Source organism: Zootoca vivipara, chromosome 3, assembly GCF_965207765.1.
Source record: "Zootoca vivipara chromosome 3, rZooViv2.hap1.1, whole genome shotgun sequence".
Lineage (NCBI taxonomy): Eukaryota > Metazoa > Chordata > Lepidosauria > Squamata > Lacertidae > Zootoca > Zootoca vivipara.
The window spans coordinates 76326595-76341973 of NC_142586.1; the positions used below are offsets into that span (position 1 = coordinate 76326595).

Below are 15379 nucleotides of genomic sequence, written 5' to 3' on the forward strand. Positions count from 1 at the left end.
AAGCACATGACTCCCCCCACAAATAATCATGGGAACCATCGTTCAACCCCCCTGGAGCTGTAGTTTCCAGTACCCTTAACAAGCCACAGTTCCAGCTGTTTTAAGGCATTTGCCTGAAAATGTGAAGATTGCATCCATGCATGGGAGTAGGGGTACATTGTCACCAATTCTTCCAGTGTCACCAGACAATGCTGGCTCCTCTTCAGACCCTTGCCTATTAGCAAGAAGGTCAGAATGAAATTTCAAAAAAGCACGTTCTGAGCCCTGATTTGACAATTTTGACAGTAGCACCAGATTTTATTTTATTTTTAATTTATAGATGCATGTTTCTGTTCAGGTCATTAGGAAGATCAGTATTGGCCATAATGTTAAATCACTGAATGTACTAAATGCTATACAATTAGATGTGGTGGGGCTTTTTATTTATTTCAGTATTAGTATTTGCTTTTGTGTTTTTTTGCTGGAAATGAAAACAGGATGGTATTGTTTGTGTCTTCTAGATTAACAAATACCCCCTGGAAAGTTTCAAATCTCGCAACAAGGACACTGGTGTTGTATTTGGGTCTATACCTATATACAGGGTGAGTTCAAAGTAATTTGCTTAAATAAATGTTTCGTAATGGAAGAAACATTAAAATCAAGCAATTTTGAAAATCATTCTCAGATTGTGAATTGCTACCATTTGCTTCTCAGTTAAGTATCTTCTTTTTACTGAGCTTGAATTATTCCTTTTCCGCTCTGAGTTTTGTTTCCTTCCTATAATATATCAACTGTCCTGTAAGATACATTTTGGCTCACCTATTATAGCGAGTAATATTTGACTTTTACTAAGGCCTTGAGCATCACATATGGGCTATAAAACACCTGCATTCAGCACGTTGTCATAATGCCAGGGCTGTCTGTAGAGGACATACTGAGCCACAGTTATATCAATCCTGTGCCTTCTTACACAGAAGCAGGTCCCGCTGAGTTCAGTGGGAATTGCTGCCAGGAAAACGAGTGTGTAATCACTGATTTGACTGCAATCCTGTACACAATTAACTGGAAGTAAGTTCCATTGAACTCAGTATGAGCTAGTCCCATTAAACTCAATTGAGATGGAGCTTACTTCCGACGCACAGGATTGTACTGTATACAGTGAGGAGGGGAAAGTATTTGATCCCCTGCTAGATTTGCCCGTTTGCCCTCTGACGAAGAAATGACCAGTCCATAATTTTAATGGTAGGTTTATTGTAGCTGTGAGAGACAGAATAACAACAGGAAAACACCCAGAAGACAAAAGTCTGAGATTGATGTGCATTATAATGATTGAAATAAGTATTTGATCCCCTATCAACCAGCCAGATGTCAGGCTACCTGGTATCTTCACTGTATGTAACGAACTGAGATTAGAAGCACCTGCTGTAATGGAGAGGTCTTACCTGTAATCCCAGCTCATTACAGTACCTGTACAAAAGATACCTGTCAACAGAAGCAATCAATCTAGCATATTCCAACGTAGCCAACATGACCAAGAGCAAAGAACTGTCCAAGGATGTCAGGGACAAGAATGTAGACCTGCACAAGGTAGGACTGGGCTACAAGACTATTGTCAAGCAGCTTGGTGAGAAGGTGACAACAGTTGGTGCAATAATTCGCAAATGGAAGAAAATAACTGTCAACCTCCCTCAGTCTGGGGCTCCATGCAAGATCTCATCTCATGGAGTTGCAATGCTCATGAGAACGGTGATGAAGCAGCCCAGAACTACATGGGGGGAACTTGTCAATGATCTCAGGGCAGCTGGGACCATAGTCACCATGAAAACAGTTGGTAACACACTACGCCGTGAAGGACTGAGATCTTGCAGAGCCCGCAAGGTCCCCTTGCTCAAGACAGCACATGTACAAGCCCGTCTGCAGTTTGCTAATGCACATCTGAATGACCCAGAGGAGAACTGGGTGAAAGTGTTGTGGTCAGATGAGACCAAAATCGAGCTCTTTGGCATCAACTCAACTCGCCGTGTTTGGAGGAGAAGGAATGCTGCCTACAATCCCAAGAACACCATCCCCACTGTCAAACATGAAGGGGGACATATTATGCTTTGGGGGTGTCTTTATGCTAAGAGGACAGGACACCTTCACCACATCAAAGGGACGATGGACGGGACCATGTATCGTCAAATCTTGGGTGAGCACCTCCTTCCCTCAGCCAGGGCATTGAAAATGGGTCAAGGATGGGTATTCCAGCATGACAAAAACACATGGCCAAGGCAACAAATGAGTTGCTCAAGAAGAAGCACATTAAGGTCCTGGAGTGGCCTAGCCGGTCTCCAGACCTTAATCCCATCGAAAAATCTGTGGAGGGAGATGAAGGTTCAAGTAGCTACACATCATCAGCCTCAAAATCGTACTGACTTGGAGAGGATCTGCAAAGAGGAGTGGGACAAAATACCTCCTGAGATGTGTGCAAACCTGGTGGCCACCTACCAGAAACGTCTGACCTCTGTAATTGCCAACAAGGGTTTTGCCACCAAGTACTAAGTCATCTTTTGCAAAGGGATCAAATACTTATTTCACTCATTATATTGCACATCAATCTCTGACTTTTGTCTTCTGGGTTTCTGGGGTTTTTCCTGTTGTTATTCTGTCTCTCACAGCTTCAATAAACCTACCATTAAAATTATGGACTGGTCATTTCTTCGTCAGAGGGCAAACGGGCAAATTTTGCAGGGGATCAAATACGTTTCCCCCTCACTGTACCATATATTTTGACCTGGCTGTACACATTGCTCCTGAGCTCAGTTTTCCCCATCCAGGTGCCCTCCAGATGTTTTGCACTACAACTTTCATCAACCAGCATAGCCATTCTGGCAAGGGCCGATTCTGCTGTAGTCTAAAACAGCTTGAGGACATCAGGTTGGGGAAAGCTGCCTTGAGCTTTCTTTATCTAAGGAGAACCAGTTTTTGCGTTCCACCTTAATACATGCTGCCACCTTTCCTCACATTCTTGTTTCCTCCCGCTATCCTCAGAAGACTTGATTCTGCAAACACAACGAAGCTCTGCTTGTTGTTATTATGTGAATGAGGAAGTCCTGGGTTCAGGCTCCAACTCTTCCTTGAACTAAGTGGCCTTAGGGAAGCCACCATCTCCCCCATACCATAATACAGTGGAACCTCGGTTTATGAACACCTCGGTTTATGAATTTTCGGTTTATGAACGCCGCGGACCCATCTGGAACGGTTTAATTCATTTTCCATTACTTTCAATGGGAAAGTTCGCTTCAGTTTATGAACGCTTCAGTTTATGAACAGACTTCTGGAACAAATTACACCCATGCTTCAGTTTATGAACATTTCAGTTTAAGTACTCCGCGGACCCGTCTGGAACGGATTAATCCACTTTCCATTACTTTCAATGGGAAAGTTTGCTTCAGTTTATGAACGCTTCAGTTTAAGTACTCCGCGGACTGTCTGGAACAGATTAATCCACTTTCCATTACTTTCAATGGGAAAGTTCGCTTCAGTTTATGAACGCTTCAGTTTATGAACAGACTTCCGGAACCAATTGTGTTCATAAACCGAGGTACCACTGTACAGGCATTAGGTAAGGTCCAGAGGTGTCCTTCTGCTCATGGAAGGGGCTGCAGTCCAGCAGAGGCTCCCACTCATGGAAGGGAGAGGACAGGCAATTTCCACTGGTTCTGCTTGCAACTCCCTGCACTCATTGCCATGCTGTTCTAGAGGGTCCTCATCTTACAGAGCATGTTTTCAGTGGATGGGGAAATCAGAGAAATTTGCCTCTACCTCCTTATGTAAGCAGGAACATACTGTGAGTGGAATGCTGGAATCGACCCTGTTAAATTTTATTGTAATAATGACTGAGATATTTGATGTGAAGTACTTTGAACATTAACAGGTCCTATATAAGTGCTATTGTTATTATCAGTGTTGTCAGATTCATTCACCTCTATTCCAGTTCTGCCACTGCTCAATATTTGGCTTTCCTTCACTCAAGTTTTTTGCCTTCCCATCTTAGTGATACTGCCACTCTTCCCACTCTAATAGAATCACAGAAAAGGCAGTCAACTGGCATTGTCCTAAGAGATGTTTAGGACTGATGTGTGATATGATATACCAGGCATAGGCAAACTCAGCCCTCCAGATGTTTTGGGACTACAACTCCCACGATCCCTAGCCAACAGAACCAATGGTCAGGGATGATGGGAATTGTAGTCCCAAAACATCTGGAGGGCCAAGTTTCCCTATGCCTGTGATATATACTGGATGTGAATAGGCAACGAGAGAGATTTTCAGGAAGAAACAAATATGAACATGGCTATTGTGTGCTGGGGCCTAGCATGACAGAGGTTTGTCCCAGTTGGCTCCTAGATGCTGTAGACACTTTATTATAAGCTGAGTCTTAAATTCATTTTTCTGTTACACTGGAGTCTTCTGTACCAATATACAGATTGCAAGGCAGTCAAAAAAACATATGAATCTTCTCTAGGCTGTCTAGGACAACTGTCAATCTTCCATTTCCCGTTATTTAGTTTAAAAGAATTTTGTGGCATGCTTTCTGATAGAGAAGCAATAAAACCTGAAAAACATTTGCTTCCGTTTTTTCCAACTCTACAGTTATAAATCAGAAATATCTCTGTTACAAAGTCACAGGGAGTTAAAGACGAGTAAAAATAGAAATATAACACATTTCAGTTGTTCTATTTGGGGGAAGTACATTATTGCAAAAGCTGTGTCTTGTTGACCAAGCAGCCATAAAATGATGTTCTTGCCTTTAAAACAATGTTTATATATTTGAGTGGTAAGAAACTCCAGGGGCACAGCATTTATCCAGGGTTGGTTCTTTTTAGAATATTTTTTGGGGGAGACTTAATTGTGTTTTGTTTTACTTGGGTTTATTTACAAATACGCATGTTGATCATAAATGGGGACACACAGCTTAAGCACCCCAACATACAGCCAACGTTCACTACTCCTACAACAGATCTCCATAGAAACAGCCAGCACCCTATGAAGCCCAAAACTCTCTTCACACACCAACACCTGAATTGCCTCTTATCTGGGAAGGCAGAAGAACTGCTCTCTTCTCTGATCATGTTTCCTATTCAAAACATTCCCAAAATCATCCTGCATGAAAAAGCAATTTTCTAAACATTGAGTTCCCATGACAATAGACAGCCTGTAGTTTACCTAACGAAAGGATGGACTTGGCTGAGTTGGCTAACAGGTTTAACCAACTTTAAGCATCCTTTCTGATCTGCTCCTGTCCAATATTACAGTGGCTTCAAATATTGCAAAGCAGATTCAGAAGTCGATAATTTTAATAAGACATTTTGTTAAGGATTGAAAATTTGGCTATTTAAATAGCTCGACAATCTGCTGAATAAAAGACTGGCACAAAATCAGGTATGGACCTGATCCTGACACCCTTTACATCCTGTCCACTCCTTCCCATACATACACTATCCCATGTCTGAGACTTTCCTGTTGCTGATAGCTAACCCACAAACGGTGCTGCACTCATGGGACAGCTGCTTGGAAAGCTCCAATTGCATCAGGTCTGTGTTGTTTAATAGGAAAACACCCTAACAAAATGTGCACCAAGCTACAGAAAACCCACATTCTCCATTCCCACTCTTAGTCAATCGGGATTTGTGCATTAAGGCCACAGTCCTATACCTGCTTAACTGAGAAAAAGTGCAATTGAACTTGAGTGTAGGATTGCACTTTGGAAAAGACACATCTGAAAATACGTTATAGAGAGCTAAAGACAAGTAACAAAAGTAATTGCAGAACGTGACTCTTTCGCTTTTCACTGGGGTACAAAATGAAAGTCAACAAGGAAAAATTAGACCGAAAATTAAGTTCACACATATACTATGGGAGATAACTGGCATGAGCAAGCCACCTATCTAGAGAAAGATTTAGAGAGAATAATATATAAGCAATTGAAAATGAGTCAAAATACAAGCCAAAATCACTTTCCACCTCTACAGAAGTAATAGAAATTCTCCTTCATTCAGCACAGCTAAGTGTTTTTGCTACCACAAGCTACTCTTCAGGTAGAAAGCAGATTCTATGAGGGCAGACTAAAGGCAACAGGTGTATCTTGCTTATAGGAAAGAGATTGCAATTCAAAGCACACTTTAAAAAGCACTCTTAAAAACTTAAATGCCCGGGTTTTTTGTTTTTGTTTTAAACTTCATTAGTGCTTTTCCTTTATAAATCTCAAAGCAGTTCACAATGTGCATTAAAGTAATTAAGATCACAAGTGACAACAATTAAAACATCTAGGTAGTTGCATCACATAATTTCAGTAACGACAGCAGACAGTCAAGAAATGCCGTGGGGAGCTCATTCCACAAAATGGGCACAACAATGCATATTAGAATAACTTATAGGGACAGAGAAGGATTTACCTGATTTGATCCAGCCAGAACCTGATTATCTGGATTGGATCACAAGTCTACGTTAGTCCATTTTAGAATCTGCAGTCCTGGGGGCTGAGAGCAATAAAGTGCCTCCAAGTTCTGTCACTCTCAGGGGGGACTTGCTCTGTTCTCCCACAGCAGCAAAACAAGCAAACCATATGCTAGTAGCTGGATTATTTCTGGAACTTTTTATAGGTGTGGGGCGGTGGATTTAAAATGGACAAAGGCACCACTGGATCCCTCAGACTGCCTTGTAGATGCTTTAATTTCATGCTGACCTTTAAAAATCAAATGGAAACAAGACAGGTGTAGTTCTGTCCCTTTGTAGAAGTGGAACAGACCAATGGGTCTCTCCATCCCTAATTACTTCTGAGCAAAAAGGGGCAGGATGGATCTCAAATAAGGAGGGTGGTTTTTGCTGACAGCGAATACTAACAACAAAGCAAGGTAGAGAGACGGGGGGGGGGGGGAAACAGCTGTATATGTTGTTGCCCACTAATGACAGCACAAGAATGAATGGTTATAAACTGAAGGGAGGCAAATACAGAGAACATGCACCACTTTCAGCATCCGTGTTCTGGAATAAACATGCATTTTGTATGGTGCCAATGGAACTTACAGTTCATGGGTGAATTCTTTAGTGTGTAAAATTGATAAGGGCTTTGAAGAAGAAACACTACCACAGTGGAAGCAGTTGTCTTGAGGGGGCTGTTGGATCTTCTTCCTTGGAGGTTGTTCAAGAAGAGGCCAGACGGGCACAAGCTATATTATCTTGGGGGGAAATAGTTTAAGAAGGTGGGCTTCTTCAAGCCATGTAGATGTGACCAAAAGAATGACACTGTTCCAAAAGCGAAAGCCAGAAGAACAAGTTTGCTTTTTTTGGAAATAATAACCTGACACCATATTTGTAAGATTTTTAGGTCACCACTTGCTGGGTTGCCAAAGGGATGTTTTTGTAAAACTGTCGGTGGTGGAGTGGTTTCACTTTAGGCTATCTGTACACCGTAAACGGCAAAAATTGGCATGAGAAGACAGGTATATTGGTATAAAAGGCTTTGTAATCTAGAACCATCTGTAGACTTATATCACATAGTTGGTCATGGCCCCTTGAATAAACGAACACAAACATGCCTACATAGGCAAGCAATGTTATCATTCTTATGATTCCTATCTTGTTGGCACTACTCAGAAACTTTGAAAAATAACAGATAGAAAACCCGTTAGCACCCACTCACCTTAGCACCCACAGCATTTATTTCCCATTCTCAAAAACAGCCAAAGAGCCTTGAAGCACCCTAAATAACTATTTTTTTACGGCATAAGCTTTCATAGACTTCGTCAGAAGCATGAAGATAAATCTAAGTGGTCAGTCATATGAAGACGAAAATTGTAAGTTGAATGGCAATGAGATGACTAAATTACAGTCAATGAGACCTTCAATAAGCACCTTCAATTGTATAGGCACACCTTTAACCTTTCACGGTACCAAGTTGGTGATAATTACTGAGGTTATAGTATTAACAACTGCAGTGGGCAGGGAACCATTCACAGCAAACAGTCATAGATAGCACAGATATGCTGGTATTGACCATCTAGTTGTGCTATAATAAAATTATTTGCCTCCATTTCACCCACTGCAAGATGAAACTGCTTGATGAATTTTTGTGTTGTATTGTTTCATTTAAAATATTCCAAAATGGCCACCATGTCAATTACAGAATGTCCTAGGAGTTGGGGATATTTTCTCACTGGTTTATGGACAATCCCATTTGTGACGTCAGATTTATGGACATTTATGCTTTTGCATAGAGACTTGTCATGTGTGTCCTATTTAGAATGCAGAAGAGCATTGTTGGCATAAATCACACCTACCTCAGCTATGTATGTGTTAGTTAAGTTTCCCTGGCAAATAACTTCTATCTCAGCCTCAGTTTACCTTATGAAAAAGAAATTATAATATTGAGCTACTGCAAGGGATTGCTGCGAGGCTGAACCTGATAAATGTAAAAAAACTTGCACATCAAAAGTGTTTTATATAAATAACAGCAAGAAGCTGACTAAGGGATTTTTCCTTAGTGCAGATTTCACAAACGTTGCACCTGTCCACATAATTCTTGATTTTTTTCTAAATTACTTGTAAAAGGTTACAACTCCTCCGAAGATTAAACCTATTCCTACAAAGGATCAGGAAGACTCAACAGACAGTATTGGCAGGAGAAGCAGAATTAATTCCTATTCAGTAAGTGTACTGTTTCTTTGTGCAGCATGCATGTTATGTCTAAGAATGTGAGACGCATGGAGGGAGTTTCTAGATTTTAAATTTCAGGCAATAGAATTGAATCTGCTTAAATTCAAATAATTCACCTTCTGAACTGACACATCTGTTTGGCTACTTCTTGGTCAATTGGCTGTGGGTAGTTTGTTTTGCAAAAATGAAATTAAGCTTGGGAGAAATAATAAAGTGCAAAAAGCAAAACAGTAAACTAAATGGTTATAGCATTCTTTTTTCATCACAGTGAACCTTCAAAGTCTACAAGCCAGGATGGGGGATAAATCCAATTCACTTTGCATTTATAGGCAAAACTCCCTAATTCCCCCTTTCCAAAACAATATGTGGACAAAGCACAGCCTTCCTTTGAAATTTGCCCTGCTCTGAATTTTGAAATGCAGTTTTCCAGCCAAGTAATATGTACAAAAATGCAGATATATACAGGTGAAAATTAGAATATCATCGAAAAGTTCATTTATTTCAGTAATGCAACTTAAAAACTGAAACCAATATAGGAGATAGACTCATTACATGCAAAGCGAGATACTGTATGTCAAACCTTTTTTTTTTTTGTAATTGTGATGATTATGGCGTACAGCTAAAGAAAACCCCAAATTCACAATCTCAGAAAATTAGAATAGTGTTTAGCTACTCAATCCACTGAGTGTCTTTTGCAAAATCTGGACGAAAAGCAAGCAAAGCTATTTAACAAGAGGGCTGCACAAGAATCACGGAAGGTGGGGAGAGAGATTGGGTCTTCTGATTGTGTGCTGGTACTGCCGTTGATATTCAGGATCTTGTGCAAAGATCGGTATAATGCTTGCATACTGTTTGGGTTGCTTTGCATTCAAATGGGCATAAGTAAGCATTTGCTCTGCTCTTTCTCTCACAGCCATCGCGTATCACCGCTGCAAAAATTGCAAAAGCTGCAAAAAACCTTCAGGCCCCTCCTTTTTAACCACCTCTAATGCCAATCCAAGTATGAAAACCATGAAACAGGAAGATGTGTTGCAATGAACATCGGTGAAAATAAAATCATGCTAACACAAAAGGAAAGATCTCTGGATTTTTGTATCTGAAACACTAGCACAAGCCTACGGACATAATTTTCAGCAGTTTCTTTTCCCGTTGTTAAAATCATTGCTATTCTCCAACAGAGGGATTTTAAAGTGAGACTCCAACACACTATATCTGAACTAGAACTAAAAACTAAATTCTGTTAATTTGGGTTTGGATGGAGACAGCAGCTTCCTGTTCAACCTCAGGTGTTGATTTACTGAGCAGTGCTTTCACTATGATTGTGTTTTCACTAGTTACTGCTGTTGGTGTAAATTTAGATTTGAGCTGAATTGTTACAGACTGTGCTTTTTGCATGTCTTTGCCATTTTTACCCCAATGTTAACAGTTTTTCCTGTCCTCTGTACACTCACACCTGCCAGCTGAGGATAATGTGCCTCTGATGAACTTTATTCAGGTCAGTTAAAGTCTTTAAGTTGCTATGAGGCTCTCTGTTGGTTTTGCTGCAAAAGGCTAAGATTCCCCCTCTGGATCATATTGAAAACTTTTTTAAAAAACATTTAGCTTTTCTGTTATTAATACCAGAAAATATCCAACATAAGCACAGATTAAGTATCTGTGCCGATTGGGACGCAGGTGGCGCTGTGGTCTAAATCACTGAGCCTAGTGCTTGCTGATTGGAAGACAGGGTGAGCTCCCATTGCTAGGTCCCAGGTCCTGCCAACCTAGCAATTCGAAAGCACATCAAAGTGCAAGTAGATAAATAGGTACCGCTCTGGCGGGAAGGTAAATGGCATTTCCGTGTGCTGCTCTGGTTTCGCCAGAAGCGGCTTAGTCATGCTGGCCACATGACCTGGAAAAACTGTCTGTGAACAAACGTCGGCTCCCTCAGCCAATAAAGTGAGATGAGCACCGCAACCCTAGGGTCGTTCGTGACTGGACTTAACTGCCAGGGGTCCTTTACCTTTACCTAATCCTGCCAATGAGGGGAGGGAAGTCCCATTCTCAAACTAGCTTATATCCAAGTACAGTACACACTTTATATTATGAGTGCAGTAAGACTTGTCTGGCATATAGAATAGCTGAGTAAGGCAGTCTTCCTGGCACTGTGAGAGAACCCAACGTATAGAAATATTTCCAAGAAAACGAGCCTGTGTTATATCCCTTCTAAATACATGAACCAAATGGGGACTCGGGGAAAATATTGCAACTTCTCATGAAAACTAGCTGTGACAAGATAGATAAACCAGTTTCCTTCCTTGAAATAAGAAGAGGGATGTCAAGTCCACTCACATTACTGGGCCTCTGTGTTGTACCGCGCTCCCTGGGAGCAACCCAGAGGGACAATCTGCCCATGATGCAATCCTTCAAGATGGGCATCTACTTACTAATGACGCTGGAACATGGGTTGGGGCTCTTGTCTTCTATCCCAGACCCTGCTCCAAGTGAGTCCTGCTATAGGTGGGTCACCCTCTACTTTTGCTTTCCCCCAACTTGGTGCGCTTCAGAGTTTTGAACTGCAACTTCCAACAGGCCCAGCCATTATGGTCAATAGGCAGGGGTGATGGGAATTGTAGTCCAAATTATATGGAGGTTGGGAGAAGTTGCCCTGCCCAGTCTAATGATGGTTTTCTTGCTACTTATCACTGTACATGCCTTGCCAAATCTAATGTTTTATCAGTCGTGAATATTTTAATATTACTGTTCCATGTTTAAGGGATTCTTCTTAAAATTATCCTGATGCGTAATTTGTTAAGAAATACCTGTAAATTGATTGATTTACCCTGTTTCTCATATTTTAAGGCATCCCCATAAAATAAGCCATAGCAGGATTTTTAAGCATTCAAGGAATATAAGCCATACCCCGAAAATAAGACATAGTGATAGGAGCAGCAGCAATGCTGGCCGCGGCAGGAGGAGGAGGAAAAAAATAAGACATCCCTTGAAAATAAGCCATAGTGTGTTTTTTTGAGGAAAAAATAAATATAAGACGTGTCTTATAATATGAGAAACACGGTACATAGGTATCCATGCCTCCCTTTTCAAGGCAAAAAAAAGTCTTCACAGAGTGGCTATATAGTAAGCAGGGGTAAAAATTCTGTGACCCAACCATCTACAAGTCACCAACAGTAGCTGTGGAAACTTCAATATAATGCTGCTGTTTTAAGTGTGACCAGACTGGTTTAAATGCTTTTAGGATTGCACCTCTGGTACTAGCTGATAAACCTGTGTGTAGGAATCTCATATCAAAATGCTTTATGCAACAATTCGGAATTTTGTTGAGTGCTGGTTAAGATGTGTTAGCCCACACATTTCAAGTGCACAACCTTATTCTGTGTGTGAACTGGCTCTCAGATGAATGCACGAAGTCCTCAGCACCACTTAAGCATCCATTAAAGGTCTCCCAGGTATGTTCTGACCTTGCTTGACACGACAGGTGTGATACTCCGTGGTTACATTTTAGATGTCATCTTCCTGTGGAGAGAGAAAACAGAACCTAATGGGACTTACATGCTTCTTAAGGTCATTTTTATACAAGTTAACTTCTAATGGAGTGTGTGTTGTTACGTGCATCAATCCCATAATACTTTTCTACACACAGCAGAATCTTGGCTGTGTTTTCCAGGGTTTTGTAACCTTGAAAATGCCTACTTTTGTTCCTTCCTCATGTCTTGTTTTTATTATACTGTTCCACTGTTTTTATGTTTGTGTTTTTTTGTACACTGCCTTAAGAGATTTTAGAAATCTTAGACATTTTAGAGGTTTAGAAATTCATTTATTTCATGAAATTTGTACAGTACTTGATTGTTTTAAAAAAAACCTCAAAGTGGTTTTCAAAAAGAAAAACCAAAAAAAAAATCCACACCAGTACTTTCAAACATGCAAAAGTTAGAATACTGAAAACAGATTATCATTACCTGAACTTTCGAAGCATCTGGGTTCGCTTGTCTAAACAACGTTTTTAGCAAATAGGTGTCAAAAAGCGTGCAGTGAAGGTGCCTGCTTGATCTCAAATGGCAGGGAGTTCCAAAGTGTAAGTGCTGCCACACTAAGCAACCAGATTCTTACAATGAGTATTACTGGAACAGGTATTGTGTGGCACCTGTGTTAGTGCCAATTCTGTCGATTGAAGCGGTCGAGGGAGCACATGTGTGGTAAGGCGACCTCGTAGGTCTCATAGAAATGCTTTTAAATAAATAAATAAAGTTGACTTAGGCTGTGTGCACACACTTCTGAATACTTTGGATGCAGTGCACTCCCACCCCTGGTTTGGGAAGCAGTGTACACAGGACATTAGCCACAATCTGTATCTATTCTGTATCTATTTCTTATGAAATATTGCATTTTGATGCATTTCCCCCCAATCCAGCTTTGGTTTGAATCAGGAAGAAGAATGACCCACACAGACAGACAGACACAAACAGACACACCCGCTAGTAAAACAAGACATATAATTGCAATAAAAACAGCATCAGCCCTTTCATTCAAAGCAGTCATTTCCCAAAAGCCCGTTGGAACAAGAAATTATTCACCTGCTGGAAAGACTAATAAACATAAAAACAAATCTACACAACCCTGTTTTCTTTGGTAATAGGTACAGTCCTGCAAAACAGCTGACCTCCTAGGTTCAGACTTTTATCCCTGCTGTCATAGCTGCATAAAACTTCCTAATTAAGTAACTGCCTCTCATTCTTTGTGTTCCATAATTTCAGCTGCTGCTGCTTTCTATTAATCCTGTCAAAGGCAGCAAGGTCACCCAAAGCCACATACAGAGGTTGTTGATTTTGGAACACTGCATTTTAACGAGGCCAGATGACTCCACGCCACCCTCAGCACACAAAGAGAAATTGCATTCCAGTAAAAGAAACTCGGTCACCCCCACTGACTCGGCTTGCTTTGCCTTTCTGAAATTTATTATTTGGCACAGCCAATAGAAGCTTTCCAAGTTCTTCTCCCTATGTCAGTAATGGTTTCTGCAACTCTCCCTTTTGCCCCTGTTCTCAGCGGGGAAATCGTACGGCAAATTGTGGCCAATTGATGAAAATGCCAAGTATGAGGTAGGGCTTCAGCAGTGCTTGGGTTTAAAAGCAGAATGAGAAAAGAGGGCTTAAGCTGTACTTATGTCAGGCAGGGAAGCTTTTTCAGCTGCGGACCACATTTACTCTTGGCATTCACCCCGAGGTGTGGCAGAAAAAGTGTGTGTGCCCACACCATACTCTCACATACCACACACTACACAAGCCACACTGCGCTCCCTCTTCAGCTGGGAGAAATCACCAGGAGTGGATTTTGCTGCTGGTGGTTGTCAAGCACTCAGGAAAGGTCAGAGTCCTCAACTGCATATTATGGTATGGTAGTTATAATGATCTTTGCAGGCCAGTGTCAGCAACCTCTAAGCTTCTTTGCAACCAATTAAAGCCCATACGTTTTGTCAATTTGCGTACTTTTCCCCTGACACATCCCTGTTTCACAATCTTTCAAGCATTACAGCAACAAGTTGATTTTAAACTCCGTAGGCAGCATTTGACTAAGAGCTGAAGATTTCAATTGATGCTCTAACACCGCAAAAGCTGCAGGTGAGGTGCGAAAAACAGTATCTATATTTGAGCCACCATATTTGCATATTTGCTGTGGGACATCTTGCACACACTACATCACTGGTAAAGAAGTGACAAATGTGAATATATTTTTGTCCTTCGAGTGGGTATGTTAATTTACACCTACTACAAAAAGAAAACGTTTTGCATATGAGTGACACTAATATGAAGAAGCCCACAGATGAAGAGTGGAAAAAACAGCGAGTTCTCTGTTTTCTCACAAATCTGTGAGTTGTATAAAATCTCACTACAAGTTAAGCACCCAAAACATTAAAGTGGCCGAGGAATGATTTGTTAAGTGACCAACCCCATATGTAAAGTTTAACAAAAATAATGACCAGACTAGCCAAGTTAGGATGATGAGGTCTGACCAATCCATGACAAGTTATTGCAAAGCTGCATACGTATTCAATGGCTTGCAGGCCTATGCTCAGCGGAGCTTGCTTGCAAGTAAACATTCATTGTATCAGGCCATATTTGAACCAAGAAGCAAATTAGCTTTGGAATGAACACAGTCATACCTCGGTTTAAGTACGCCTTGGTTTGAGTATTTTCAGTTTAAGTACTCCGCGGACCCGTCTTGAATGGATTAATCCACTTTCCATTACTTTCAATGGAAAAGTTTGCTTCAGGTTAAGTACGCTTCAGGTTAACAGACTTAACCTGTTAACCAATTGTGTTTGTAAACTGAGGTACCACTGTACATGCATGCTATTTATTATACTGATGATGCTGTAACGCAGGGGTCAGCAACCTTTTTCAGCAGTGAGCCAGTCCACCATCCCTCAGATCATGTGGGGGGGGCGGACTACCGGTATACTATTTTGAAGGGGGGAAAATGAACGAATTCCTATGCCCCACAAATAACCCAGAGATGCATTTTAAATAAAAGGACATTCTACTCATGTAAAAACATGGTGATTCCCGGACCCCGTCCGCGGGCTACATTGAGAAGGCGATTGGGCCGCATCCGGCCCACGGGCCTTAGGTTGCCTACCCCTGCTGTAACATGTAAGAGCCCACACTTAAAAGAATGAGTACAATGTGGTTCAGAGTTGATATTATTA

The 15379-nt window shown here is 41.0% G+C and overlaps 1 protein-coding gene across 1 annotated transcript in view; it reads left to right on the forward strand.

Annotated features, from left to right (window-relative positions):
* WDR64 (WD repeat domain 64) overlaps positions 1 to 9983 on the forward strand; it is a 62317-nt gene extending 52334 nt beyond the window's left edge. Inside the window, exons 26-28 of the mRNA XM_035110526.3 lie at positions 501 to 581; positions 8572 to 8667; positions 9590 to 9983. Of these exons, the coding sequence (XP_034966417.1) occupies positions 501 to 581; positions 8572 to 8667; positions 9590 to 9655 (243 nt within the window). The 3' untranslated portion in view covers positions 9656 to 9983. The remainder of the gene's footprint in view (positions 1 to 500; positions 582 to 8571; positions 8668 to 9589) is intronic.
* The last annotated feature ends 5396 nt before the right edge of the window (positions 9984 to 15379 follow it).